The 13,408-nt window shown below is 39.7% G+C and overlaps 1 protein-coding gene across 8 annotated transcripts in view; it reads right to left on the bottom strand.

The window, feature by feature from the left end:
• Window positions 1-4,361: 4,361 nt before the first annotated feature.
• ppargc1a (peroxisome proliferator-activated receptor gamma, coactivator 1 alpha) overlaps window positions 4,362-13,408 on the bottom strand; it is a 697,135-nt gene continuing 688,088 nt past the window's right edge. For 6 of the 8 annotated variants that reach the window (XM_043693928.1, XM_043693948.1, XM_043693984.1 and 3 more), the window contains 2 exons: window positions 7,898-8,027; window positions 4,362-6,399 (listed from right to left, as the gene is read on the bottom strand). In XM_043693928.1, the coding sequence (XP_043549863.1) occupies window positions 6,384-6,399; window positions 7,898-8,027 (146 nt within the window). In that variant the 3' untranslated portion in view covers window positions 4,362-6,383. The remainder of the gene's footprint in view (window positions 6,400-7,897; window positions 8,028-13,408) is intronic. The other 2 variants (XM_043693938.1, XM_043693974.1) reach the window with 1 other exon arrangement.

Here is a 13,408-nt window from a genome sequence, read left to right as displayed (position 1 = left end):
AATGTTTTTGTCACCTCACATTTGCTTCCTTTGCATAACACTTCAAGCGTTTAGACCTTGTTATTTTTGCAGTCCTTGATCTTTGTGTTGCTGAATAAATGTCTTGTTATCTGTCTGATTGTATGCTTGGAATTCCACTTTTAAGTGTCTACTTATTACATGTCTGAATGATCACCAGGGAAAGAACAGAGTGCACTAATATCACAGGGTACTGAGATTAAATAGCTCTTAAGTTTATCATCAGGATATTACATGTACATTTTATGCAGGGTTATGATATATAATATGATGTATGATGTGATATATAATCTTTTCTGATGCCCTCATTATTGCCTGATTTATTCTCCGTCCTACAGAATAGTTTTGATTAGGATATAGGCTCATGCTTTCTTCCTCTTGTTACTTGCTACTTTCATCCATAGAGATTCTACATCATTCAATCCAAGATCATTTCTTACTATTGTACTTATTCTGCAAATAAAGCTACCCCACCACTCTTCCCTTCCTCCCATCCTTGCAAAAAGTCACATATATCTGAATATTCAGTTCCTAGCTTGGATCTCGTTGTCACCATGTCTCCATAATAACTATAAAGTCACACCCATTAACCTTTATCCATGCTGTTAGTTCATTTATTTTCTTCTGAATACCACCCATGTTTAAATAAAGAGTGATTACTTTTGTTGTCCTTTGAACTAATTTGCTGCTTTTATTATGCTTATACACACTGTCCCTCCCTGTCCCACTGCAGGCATTACATCAAAATAGTTGCTCTGCAATGCCTCCATATCCCTTGTTTGGTCAGGCTACATAACCCCCACCCCCTTCCCTCCACAAAATAAGTTTAAAGCCCTCTCTACAGCCCTCGTTATTCAATTTTTTAGGACACCGACCCCAGTATAGTTCAAGTGAAGCGTGTCAGACCATTATGGCTCCCTTCTACCCCAGAACTGGTGCTAGAAACTGAAACCCAGTCTTCACACATCAATTTTTAATCCACACATTTAACTGCTTGAATTTATTTACCGGATGCCAGTTTGCCCTCAGCTCAGGTAATACTTCTGAGATTATCACCTTGGAGATTCTCTAGTTCTTAATGGTTCAAAATCATTCAGGAGAACGTAGTTAGAAAGAACATGAATTATGACTACTGGGTCCCTCCACTCCTCCCACGGCTCATCTCAAGCCTTGAGATGTCTTTAAGCCCAGCACCAGGCAGGTGACATGACCTTCAGGACTCTTGCTCATGACTGCAGAGAACAGTATCTATCCCACTCATTATGCTGCCCCTACCAAGACTACATGCCCAGCAGTTGCTTAGCTCAAGTAGCCGGATAGCTGGTTTGCATTGCAGAGTGATGTCAACAGTGTAGGTTCAATTGAGTGTGAGGTTATCATGGAGGACTTTGCCCTGGCCTGAGGCATAGCTACCCTCAAGTTAATCTCACCACCAGTTGTTTCCCTCTAATGAGAGAGCAGTCTTATGGTTCTCTAGAATTATGGTGGCTTTACTTCTCTCTTTTTAACTATAGTCATATTTCCTTCACCTATTTGTCCACATAGCTTTCAAGAACCTCATAAATGTTGGATCACTGCAGGGCCAGAGATTTCTTGAGAGCTGCCCCTTGGATCTTAATACCTGCCTCCCCAACAATCATACCACCCTCTCTTTAATCTCAAATTAAGTTTAAATCACCTAAGCTGAAGGGTAGGACCTTCTCCTGAGCAAAGCATCCAGGTAACTTTCCCCCTGTCTGACGTGATGCTATTATCTTCAACTGCGTCTGAAGTTGCTCAAGCTGCAAACAATTGCTACGGATTTGTTCACGATGAATCACCATGGTATTCAATAGCAATGGCAAGCTGTGGCTGCAACACATCACCCAACCTGCCATCTCTATTGCATTCTAATTAGTTATTAATAATATTACAGTAGTATCCCTATTCTTTACTCTTCAAGAATCCTAAACACGTTATTGGAATTTTCCTTTTTAACAGAAGTAAAACATTATTTATAATGATATTGCACTTGTACCACCTGTGTGCCCTCACTAAGTCAAAACGGCTCGAAGGGTAGATATTTTCTAATCAACCTACCCAGAGATGTCATTACACACTTCGGCAGCAGATGCGACTTGAATCTGGGCCTTTGGCTCAGAGATAGGGACACTACCACTGTGCCACAAAGGTCTTAAGAATATTGACCTAGGTCAAACCACTTACTCCATTAATGACCTTCCTTCCATTATAGGGTCAGAAGTGGGTGTGTTTTTCAGATGATTGCACAATGCTCAGCACCACTCATGACTCTTCACAATGCTACAGTCCACATTATTATGCATTAAGACCTAGCCAACATTCAGGATTGAGTTGACAAGTATAAGTAACATTTGGACGACACAAGAGACAGATGATTACCATCTTAAATAAGAGAGAATCTATCAATCTATTCTTAATTTTCAACATAATTACTATTGTTGAATTATTCACTATTGACATCTTAGTTGTTATCATTGACCAGAAACTGAACTGGCAGTCACACAAACATCGTGGCTACCACAGCAGGTCACAGGCTGGGAATTCTGTGGCAAGTAACTTTCCTACCGATACTTTAAAACCCATCTTCCATCCATGCAAAACATCAGAAATAGAATATTTTCTACTTGCCCAGAAGAGTGCAGAAATAACACCGAAGAACTTCAACACTAACAAGGGTTATGCAGCCCACTGGATTAGCTCCACAGTCAACCCCTTCAACATTTACCTCCTCACCACTAACACACGGTGGGAGCAGTGCATACATTCTACAAGATGTGCTGCAGAAACTCACCAAGGCTTCTCTGACAACACCTTCCAGACTTGTAATCACTACCACCAAGAACAGGGGTGTTAAACTTTTCGATGTAAGGGACAGATCTAAAATTTTTTCTCACTTCCAAGAGTCCAAAGTGCACATTTTGGTAAGATAACTTCATACTTTCAACCAAATGTTAAGAAAAAAAAAAATCAATGTCAAAAGCAATAAATATGACCATTAAACACTGCCAAGCAGCAAAGCTAACCAATAAAAAATATTTTGCTTAAGCAGAAATGGAAGCAGGCAGACTAACAACCCAAGCATAACCAGGCAAGGGAAAAAGGACTGTTTACTATCTTATGCAGTTAGGTTTAACTAACCTTCATCTTGCACGTACCTCTGGAAGCACACATTATCAACTGGATTTTGTGGAATATATAATGAAAATGAGGGTCAGAAATGGGTTGCCTTTTAACCTGACTCCTTTCCTGTCTGGGCCCTGCATGCAGAGCGGATCTTCCAGGAAGTGAAGTGGTAAGGGTGTGTGTACACACACGCACGCATGATTCACCCCTCGTCTCAGGGTATACACAAACACAGACATTCTATCTCATGAGGTTTGGACATGTTATTGAGAAGGAAGAACTCCTTGCAGATATGTCACTTTCACTAACCAATATTTTCAAAATAAATGTGCAAGCTGGATTATCATGTACGACCAGCTGGATCCTGCCCCAAGGGCCATTTAGAGTCAGAGTCATCGAGATGTACATCACAGAAACGGACCCTTTGGTCCAACTCATTTATGCTGACCAGATATCCTAATTGTTGGCTAAATTTGACTAGAAGAACAAGAGAAGCAGATGCAGGGAAACACAACCATCTGCAAGAACCCTTTCATTCCACCCACCTTCCAGACTGTAGCTATATCAGCATTCTTTCACTGTTGCTCGGTCAAAATTTTGTAACTTTTTTCCTAACAGCACTGTGGTTGTACTGGTTCAAGAACATGGCTCATTGTCACCTCGTCAATGACAAGCAGGGGACAATAAACACCAAGGTAGCCAGTGACATCCACATCCCCTGAGTGAGATAAAAATATCGCAGGACATCTCAAACCACTTTCAAATTATATAAATATTTTTGAAATGTAGATGCAGTTGGAATGCAGAAAATACTACAGTTAATTTGCATACAGCAAGCTCCTGCAAATAGTAATGTGATGATGACTTGATTGGTCTTTTTTGATGTTCATTGAGGAAACATGTTGGTCAAGGCACTAGGGATAACTCTCCTTTAATTTTTCAAAATAATGCACAGAATGTTTAATATTCACCTTGGAGTACAGACAGGGCTTTGGTTAATATCCTCACAATATTGCATCTCCAACAGTGCAGCATTCCCTCAATAATTCACTGGAGCATCAGCCCAAATACTTCTACTTCAGTCACTGAATTGAAACGTGAACACATTATTTTCTGACTCTGTGCTCAAACTATGTCATAATTTACAAACAAGCCAAGCTTGTTTTCATTTGTATCATAATTATGCACAAGGGACAGCGTTTGAAACATTGTTTCCCTTTATTAGTCTGGTGAGGTTGATGAGAACTGCACATTTAGAAAAGAAATTACAGTAATTCTGTACAATGGTTCAACCACACTTTATAGGTAGAAGTATCAAACAAAGGAAGCTCACATGGATGTTCCTCCTCACATGTCCTGGTCAGTACAGTTCCATCAACTAATAAATCATCACCCACAAACCTAAAAGCACAGTGTCCTCAGATTTTACTTAAATTAAAATTAAGAATAGTTAACTGATATAATACATTACTATTCTAGTTATTGTACAGAGCAAATTTTATATTACAATCATTAAAATTCTCATCACGTTTGCCAGACAGGACAAAACATCATTACCCAAGTTGTAAAGGATAGCCAAGAACTAACATTAGCTACAAATGCACAGTTTCACTTATTTTGTTTGGGCTAGCCACTGCTAAGCACAAAACTATGAAATACTGTAGTAGCAAAAGGTCAGAAATTTAACGCACAGTAAGCACCTAAAGAAGCTGGGTAATGTGCCTGCCCTCTACTTCAAACATGATATGCTAGAATTAGATTTTTAAAAAATAAACATTTATTGCTTTTTTTTGTATTTGTTTTTACAACCTTGCTATTACAATTGAGGAGAATATTCAAAATCCAGGGAAGAAAATGTAAACCTCAGTTTGGCATCATGTGATAAAATGAGTTAAAAAACCTGAAATGTGATCAAATAGTAGTCTGAACAGAGATTAAAAAAAACTAGAGGTACCATAGGTAATGAATGACTAAGTCAAAAATTTTTATATTGCTATTAGTATATAGTTACAAAGTTGAGAACTCAGTTTAGCAAATATATGAAGTTAATTTCCAATGACAGACATTAGGTTCTCTCAATATAAATTAGTAATGGTCAAATAAACAAAATGCCACCTGCTAGAGCCTGAAGCTAAATTAGTTTAAAAGAAAAGTGTAACTGGGATATGTTGGTGTTGAGCAAGATGGTGTTAACACTATTCACAGGAATCTTGTCACGTCTTTTTTCAACAAATTTATTTACCAAGGCTTCAGTGTTTTTAATTTTCCTTTAAAATAGACGGCATTTATGGAATAATGTTATCATGTGTTAACAAATAATTTAGAACACATTTGACATTTTTACATGAATCATGAGTAAACTTTTCATATTTTTCTCCTGATTTAGTAACTCAAATTTAATTCAATGTAAAGGACAAAAATGAAAGCATTTTTAATGATTAAACATTGTCATGGGAGTGGTGATATGATTCATTTTCTAAGTTGTTCAGTTGCAAGTTTATTGTAAAGCTACCTACTGGGAAATAAGCATTGGTCCATGTGTTCAGCAGACACACAGACAACTTTTACCCATTTCAGCTTTGCACCTCTCCAAAATTTTAAATATAACAGTGTACACTAGTGTCTATCTTGTGGTTACATTCTTGGTTTAATTATTCAGAGAAAGGCTGCATTTACAGTGCATAGCTGTAACAAACAAAACATTATCATATTTACACAAAATAAAAATAATTCAATTTTAACATTAGTAAATTCGAAACTACATTTCAGCATTAAAGTAACTAAAATATTTGAAACACCCCAGGGTATTTAATCCCAACTCTTGTCAGTAATGTAACACCACATCCAAATGTCAGATAAAATGCTGAACAAGCTGCATATTCCACCAGTTAAATTATTGTTTATATATGTGTAGAACAGTGTTAACTTATCAGAACATTTCAATTTTCTTTTTGTTGAATATCCATCAACTTTCCTCATATACTGCAGCAACTGGGTTCATGTAAACTTCATTTATACAGAGTGTAAAGAGGGATAAGATCCCAAGATGATTAATGCAAGTTCTTTGATGTCAAATGGAAGGCTGCCTGCAAGGTTCTGGACCTTCTTTCACGAGTAGCACATTTGGCATTTGTTACCTACGCAGGCTTCGCTGGGCTTCTTTCAGCAAGGTGTCAAAATCCATTGAATCATACTTGCTTTTAGTTGAAGCAGGGTCAAAGTCATCTGAATTGGGGTCTGTAACAAAACATTGTTTCATTAATCCTATTTTTCAAAAAAAGCTTTATAAAATCAATTTGTTTTAATACACATGGGTGATGAAAAGTGAAAACAAACATCAAAGTAATTTAGGTATTTTGGACTTAAAAGACTCACGATTCTTGGTAAATAAAAACTGACCTTGTGCATTCAAAGGAAATGCAAGTTTTTAAAAAATCACAAAGAACTGGGTTAAATCACCCAAAAAAGGTTAATCCAAGTAAAAAAAAAGTTTCTGATTTTCATAAACTTAGGTAATTTGCATTATTGTCTCAAATTTATTTATTTTTCAATAGTACACAATTAATTGTGGCTCAGATCTTTTGAATATTGTAATCACAAGATTTTGTTCCTAGTATACAGAATGTTTGCAGTTTTCCACTGAGCTTCACATTAAGTTTGTGTGAACAAGACACTGGCAGTGAAGTTAGCCAATAGTAATAGCACAAAATGGCTGGTAGTGAACTGACAGCTTGCCCTTCACCAGAAAAAAAACAAATGAAGCATAAAATAAGTTACCAATTTGCAATCAGACTGTTTGTACTAATATTGTTAACTGATTGCATTTGATCCATCTCTAAAGGAGAAAAACTGAAATAGGTCAGTTTACTCTATTTGTAATGGCGAGTCCATCAGTCTAGCATAGGATAGAACTTCTTGCTCCCTTGAGCACTGTGGAAAATGGGAAGAAATGTATGAAAACATGGTGAATTTTTTAAAAATCTTAAATGGTAAGAAACAGAATTCTGATTTCCCCTTTAAGGTTTAAATAGTAATTTCAGAACCTCGCCAATGAGTGATGACTAACTTAGTTCCATGCATTTGCATCTCATTGTGAATTCAACTCATCTCATTTCCATGCAGTTCTCAATTCTCTAGTCCTTTGCCAAGAAAACAGAAAAGGCTGATTAAAAACATACAAGTAAGGGCAGTTACCTAGTGATAGTAGATCATTGCTTACTTTCACCAGTCCTTAATCTAACTTTGTCTTCACTGAAACATCCCTGCATTCTGAAGCATCATCTCTCGGGACCTGAAATGTTAACTATTTTCTTTTCACTGATACGACTAGATCTGCTGAGCTTCTCCAGGAATATATGTTTTTGGTTTAGGTCTTCAGCAACTACTCTCCTTTGTTTCATTATCCCTGTATTCTCCAAGGACACCATTCCCTTCCACTCCTTGTGCATGCAAGTTAGCATTGGCTAATCTTTGGCTTCATCACATCATCATAGCTAATTTTAGACCAACTCAAACACTAGTGCAACCCTTCGTGAGTTCAATTCGAACTCAGGGACACTCACAACCTGCATGCTTCTGCTCGGTCACTTTGCACACAGATATATAATTCACAGGATGTAATTTTGGCTCTTAGTTTCACCTTTGTGCTCACTCGCTCGTGCTTACTTTGAGGATCCTGACCTCCATCTAATTCACATTGACTGTGCACTAAGAAAGTACTGACTTCAGCACTCACGTAAGCACTGCTGCTTCATTGTAGAATTCTCTGTTCTTCACAACTGGAGCCGACAAGGGATAGATGTCTGGATGCAGAGGAAATGGGGGATTGACACCAATGTTGTAAGGATGAAGAACATGGGAGGGACCTGGGAGGGACATCCAAGAGAGTAATAATAGACCAATTCATTGTTGAGTGCGAGAACCTCGTGGAAACCTATTTAATACCCATATCCAGGATGAAATAACTGAGATTGGACTTTACTTGTGTAACTTGATACTGATTATACAACAAGCAACCCATGCTGTATGAAATTACAAGTGCACCTGGTTATTTTTGTATTCCTTAAATTTTTCGGCTGCTGAATAAAGGTTTCATTGTATGTTTGGCAACTTTTGAATATCTACACTTTACAGGTCCTATTCACTGTTAGGGAGGAAGTAGCATCAGTGAGACAGGACACTAACATTGTATGGTGTTTAGGTTAGATTTTTTTTTATGCTTCAGTCGGCTATATGATATTTGAGTATTGCACAGTGAACCTTATCATCATAAACAGCAAACTGCGAGGAATTCTGAGGCTAATCTTTTGATCCTTCCCTCAATAGTTAGCCTTCAAAGTTTCAGAGTTTGCACAGACTGCTAAGCAGTCCTGAAATGCTTGAGCATCCTGGAGGACAATATTTAATATGAGAGAAACACTTTGTGCAGCTTCTCTCTGCAGACCTACATGCTATGAGGGAGAGTAAACATCTGAATTTGCCTTGTACACCTCAGTCATGAATGCCAGTCCACTTCCTTGAAAAGATGATAGATAGAACGAATCATTGCTATCAGATTGTGGCAAATCACCACTAATTTGTGTGGAAGAAAAGTATAGGGCAGGCTTTAGCTCTATCCCTGTACAATATAATTCACCTCAGTGTTGCGTACATTAAAGTAAAATACCTTGTCTGCAGTCATCAATGTCGCAGTTAAAAGATCCCTGATATTGTTGACAATTGATTGCTTGTGAGAAATGAACAATGACCATAAGACCATAAAACAAAACATTAGAAATTAGGCCATTGAGACCATCAAGTCTGCTTTGCCATTCAATCATGGCTGATAGGTTTTTCATCCCCATTTTCCTGTTTTCTCCATGTTACCTTTGATCCCCTTAACAAGCAAGAACAAAAAAATCTGTTTTAAATATACTCAATGACCTTCTGTGGCAATAAATTCCACAGATCCTCTGGCTAATGACAGTTCTCCTTATATTCGTTCTAAAGGGTCTTCCCATTATTCTAAGGTTGTGCCCTTGGGTCTTCATCTCTCCTGCCAATGGAAACATCTTCCCAATGTCCACTCTGACCATGCCGTACAGTAAGTTTTAATCAAATCCTTTCTCATCCTTCTAAACTCCATCAAGTATAGTTTTAGAGTCCTCAAACGTTCCTCATATGTTAAGACTTTCATTCCTGGAATCATTCTCATGAACCTCCTCTGGACCCGCTCCAGGGCCAACACATCTTTTCTGAGGTCTGGGGCACAAAATTGCTCACAATACTCACAAAAGAATAAATGTGGTCTGACCAGAGCCCTATAAAGCCTGAGAAGTACATTCCTGTTTTTATATTCTAGTTCTCTCGAGATGAATGACAACATTGTATTTGCCTTCCTAACTACTGACAACCTTCAAGTTTACCTTAAGATAATCCTGGACTAGGACTCTCAAGTCCCTTTACACTTCAGATTTCTGAATTTTCTCCCCATTTAGAAAATAGTCCATGCTTCTATTCTTCTTAGTCTATTCTGCTAAAGTGCATGCTCTCTCACTTTCCCATGTTGTATTTCATCTGCCTCTTTGTTGCCCACTCTCCTAACCTGTCAAAATCTTTCTGCAGCCTGCCTCCTCACTACAAATTGCCCCTCCACCATCTGGCATTACAACTTCTTTCACCCTTTGGATGTCTGAAGAGGCTGCTATTCTCCTAAATAAGAACTGGAAGAACTGCAGATGCTGTAAATCAGACACAAAAACAGAAGTTGCTAGAAAAGCTCAGCAAGTCTGGCAGCATCTGTGGAGAAACATCAGAGTCAATATTTCCGGGTTGAGTGACCCTTCCTCAGTTCTAACTTTTAACTCCGTGTCAGTGAATTGGTTTTGAGTGGGTTAAAATTAAGCCCTTGAACTGTATATATGTAGGAATTAATTAAGTTAAAAGGAAATGAATTCCAGCCAGGAAGTAGACATTATGGTATTACACTGGTTTCTGAGATAATGTACTGACTTTATATGTTATATTGGGAAGCCAGGGAGGAGATTGCCGAGCCTTTGGCATTGATCTTTAAATCGTCATTGTCTACAAGAATAGTGCCAGAAGACTGGAGGATAGCAAATGTGGTTCCCCTGTTCAAGAAGGGGAGTAGAGACAACCCAGGTAATTATAGACCAGTAAGCCTTACTTCAGTTGTTGGTAAAGTGTTGGAAAAGGTTATAAGAGATAGGATTTATAATCATCTAGACAAGAATAATTTGATTAGGGATAGTCAGCACGGTTTTGTGAAGGGTAAGTCATGCTTCACAAACCTTACTGAGTTCCTTGAGAAGGTGACTAAACAGGTAGATCAGAGTAAACTGGTTGATGTGGTGTATATGGATTTCAGCAAGGCGTTCGATAAGGTTCCCCATAGTAAGCTATTGTACATAATGCGGAAGAATGAGATTGTGGGAGATATAGCAGTTTGGATCAGTAATTGGCTTGCTGAAAGAAGACAGAGGGTGGTGGTTGATGGGAAATGTTCATCCTGGAGTCCAGTTGCCAGTGGTGTACCGCAAGGGTCAGTGTTGGGTCCACTGCTGTTCATCATTTTTATAAACGGCCTGGATGAGGGCGTAGAAGGGTGGGTTAGTAAATTTGCAGACGACACGAAGGTCAGTGCAGTTGTGGATAGTGACAAAGGATGTTGTAGGTTACAGAGAGACATAGATAAGCTGCAGAGCTGGGCTGAAAGGTGGCAAATGCAGTTTAATGAGGACAAGTGTGAGATGATTCACTTTGGTCGGAGTAACCGGAATGCAAAGTACTGGGTAATGGTAAGATTCTTGGTAGTGCAGATGAGCAGAGAGATCTCGGTGTCCAGGTACACAGATCCTTGAAAGTTGCCACCCAGGTTGACAGGGTTGTTAAGAAGGCATACAGTATTTTAGCTTTTATTAATAGAGGGATTGAGTTCCAGAACCATGAGGTTATGCTACAACTGTACAAAACTCTGGTGCGGCCGCACTTGAAGTATTGTGCACAGTTCTGGTCACCGCATTATAAGAAGGATGTGGAAGCTTTGGAAAGGATGCAGAGGAGATTTACTAGGATGTTCCTGGTATGGAGGGAAGGTCTTACGAGGACAGGCTGAGGGACTTGAGGCTGTTTTCGTTAGAGAGAAGAAGGTTGAGAGATGACTTAATAGAGACATATAAGATAATCAGAGAGTTAAATAGGGTGGACAGGGAGAGCCTTTATCCAAGTATGGTGATGGCGAGCACGAGGGGGCATAGCTTTAAATTGAGGGGTGATAGATATAGGACAGATGTCAGAGGTAGTTTCTTTACTCAGAGAGTAGTAAGGGTATGGAATACTTTGCCTGCAACGGTAGTATATTCGACAACTTTAAGTACATTTAAGTTGTCATTGGACAAGCATATGGACGTACATGAAATAGTGTAGGTTAGATGGGCTTCAGATTGGTATGACAGGTCGGTGCAACATCGAGGGCTGAACGGCCTGTACTGCGCTGTAATGTTCTATGTTTTATGGAATTAGTTTAGGATCATTCCTCTGCAGGAAACTCAATAATCCCAAATATGTGGGCATTCTCTTTGGTTAATAACAATTCTTCTATAACAACTCATCAAGCTAAATCTTAATTTCCAGAAACAGTTGATTGGAGTCATGTTGTTAAAAATGCAAAACATCTGAAACAGGAAGTGAACCCAACTTGAAGTCCAGCAAGGTACATCTCATCATTGAGAACATCTTGTCCCATCATTTACACTTTTCATCAACAGCAAGACCGATCCCTACTGGACTGCAACAAGTTACCAATTGCATAGATTAACACTTGTTAAGGTTTTCTTCTGATTCCAAACTCATCTCATTAACATTCCGATTGCGATCTTACCAACACTGCTCATCATTTTAGATTCCCTTACAATGTGGAAACAGGCCCTTCAGACCAACCAGTCCACACCGACTCTCCGAAGAGTAAACCACCTAGACCCATTTCACTCTGACGAATGCACCTAGCACCATAGGCAATTTAGTATAGCCAATTCACCTAACCTGCACATCTTTGGACTGTGGGAGGAAACCGGAGCACCCAGAGAAAACCCATGCAGACACAGGGAGAATGTGCAAACTCCACACAGACGGTCACCCAAGGCTGGAATCGAACCTGGGACCCTGGTGCTGTGAGGCAGCAGTGCTAACCACTAAGCCACCGTGCCGCCCCTAAGATATTAGGAAAACCCAACATGGAAACCAGAGTTGTGCTTTGCGAGGTGAGCATGCTGCTAACTCCAAACTGCCTCCATGTTGGACACTAGGCACCAACACTTCTGGGCAGGCACCATGCTATCCAGCCACACATTCCTTAAGTCCACGAGCATTGCATCTTTCACATGTCAGGCTTGAAGCACCTCAAAGCACATTTCCAATCCACGTTTTCATAGAATCCCTACGGTGTGGGAAACAGGCCATCCAGCGCAATAAGTCCTTACCGACTCTCTGGATGAGACATCCCACCCAGACCCACCCCACCCTATCCCTGTAACCCTGCATTTCCCATGGCTAAGCCACCCAAACCACACATCCGTGGACAGTAAGAAGCAATTTAGCATGGCCAATCCACCTAACCTGCACGTCTTTGGACTGTTGGAGGAAACTGAAATATAAAGAGGAAACCCATGCAGACGCAGGGAGAATGTGCAAAATTCACACATCCAGTCACCCAAGGTTGAAAGTGAACCCTGGCCCCATGAGGCAGCAGTACTAACCACTGAGCCACCATGCCATCTCACTTATGGGACTCTTCTGCACTTCAATGGTGTAACTTGAGCTGTACTGAAACTATAATTATAGCATTGCTGCAAGGACACTGTGTGAAAAGGAGCATGCATCAAGCTCATGGACTGGGCCAGGCTGCATTTCCGAGTTCTTAGCTCGCTGTCATAGTGCTCACTCACTGGACCTACCTGACTGCTCACAGCATTTTCTGTCTGGCATTGCCTTGCCTTTTTTTGTATTTTGTCCCCTCAGCCAGACCATGCCGTTTAATGCAAATACAAAGCCAGGCGGCTTGTAATAGTTGTCAGTCAGACTCAGTAAATTCAAGGTGAGTACTTTTTGCAGAGGAGATCCAGGCACACTAAGGCAAGGGCAGTCTCCAACAGTATCTGCTCAGGTCCAACGGTCTGGCCTCTGCTGCTGAACATGGGGAAAGTGGAAATGCTGCCTGTGCACTACCCCGTTAGCAGAAATTCTAGGATCC

Source organism: Chiloscyllium plagiosum, chromosome 1 (assembly GCF_004010195.1).
Source record: "Chiloscyllium plagiosum isolate BGI_BamShark_2017 chromosome 1, ASM401019v2, whole genome shotgun sequence".
NCBI lineage: Eukaryota > Metazoa > Chordata > Chondrichthyes > Orectolobiformes > Hemiscylliidae > Chiloscyllium > Chiloscyllium plagiosum.
This window is presented reverse-complemented; position numbering and strand designations above follow the sequence as displayed.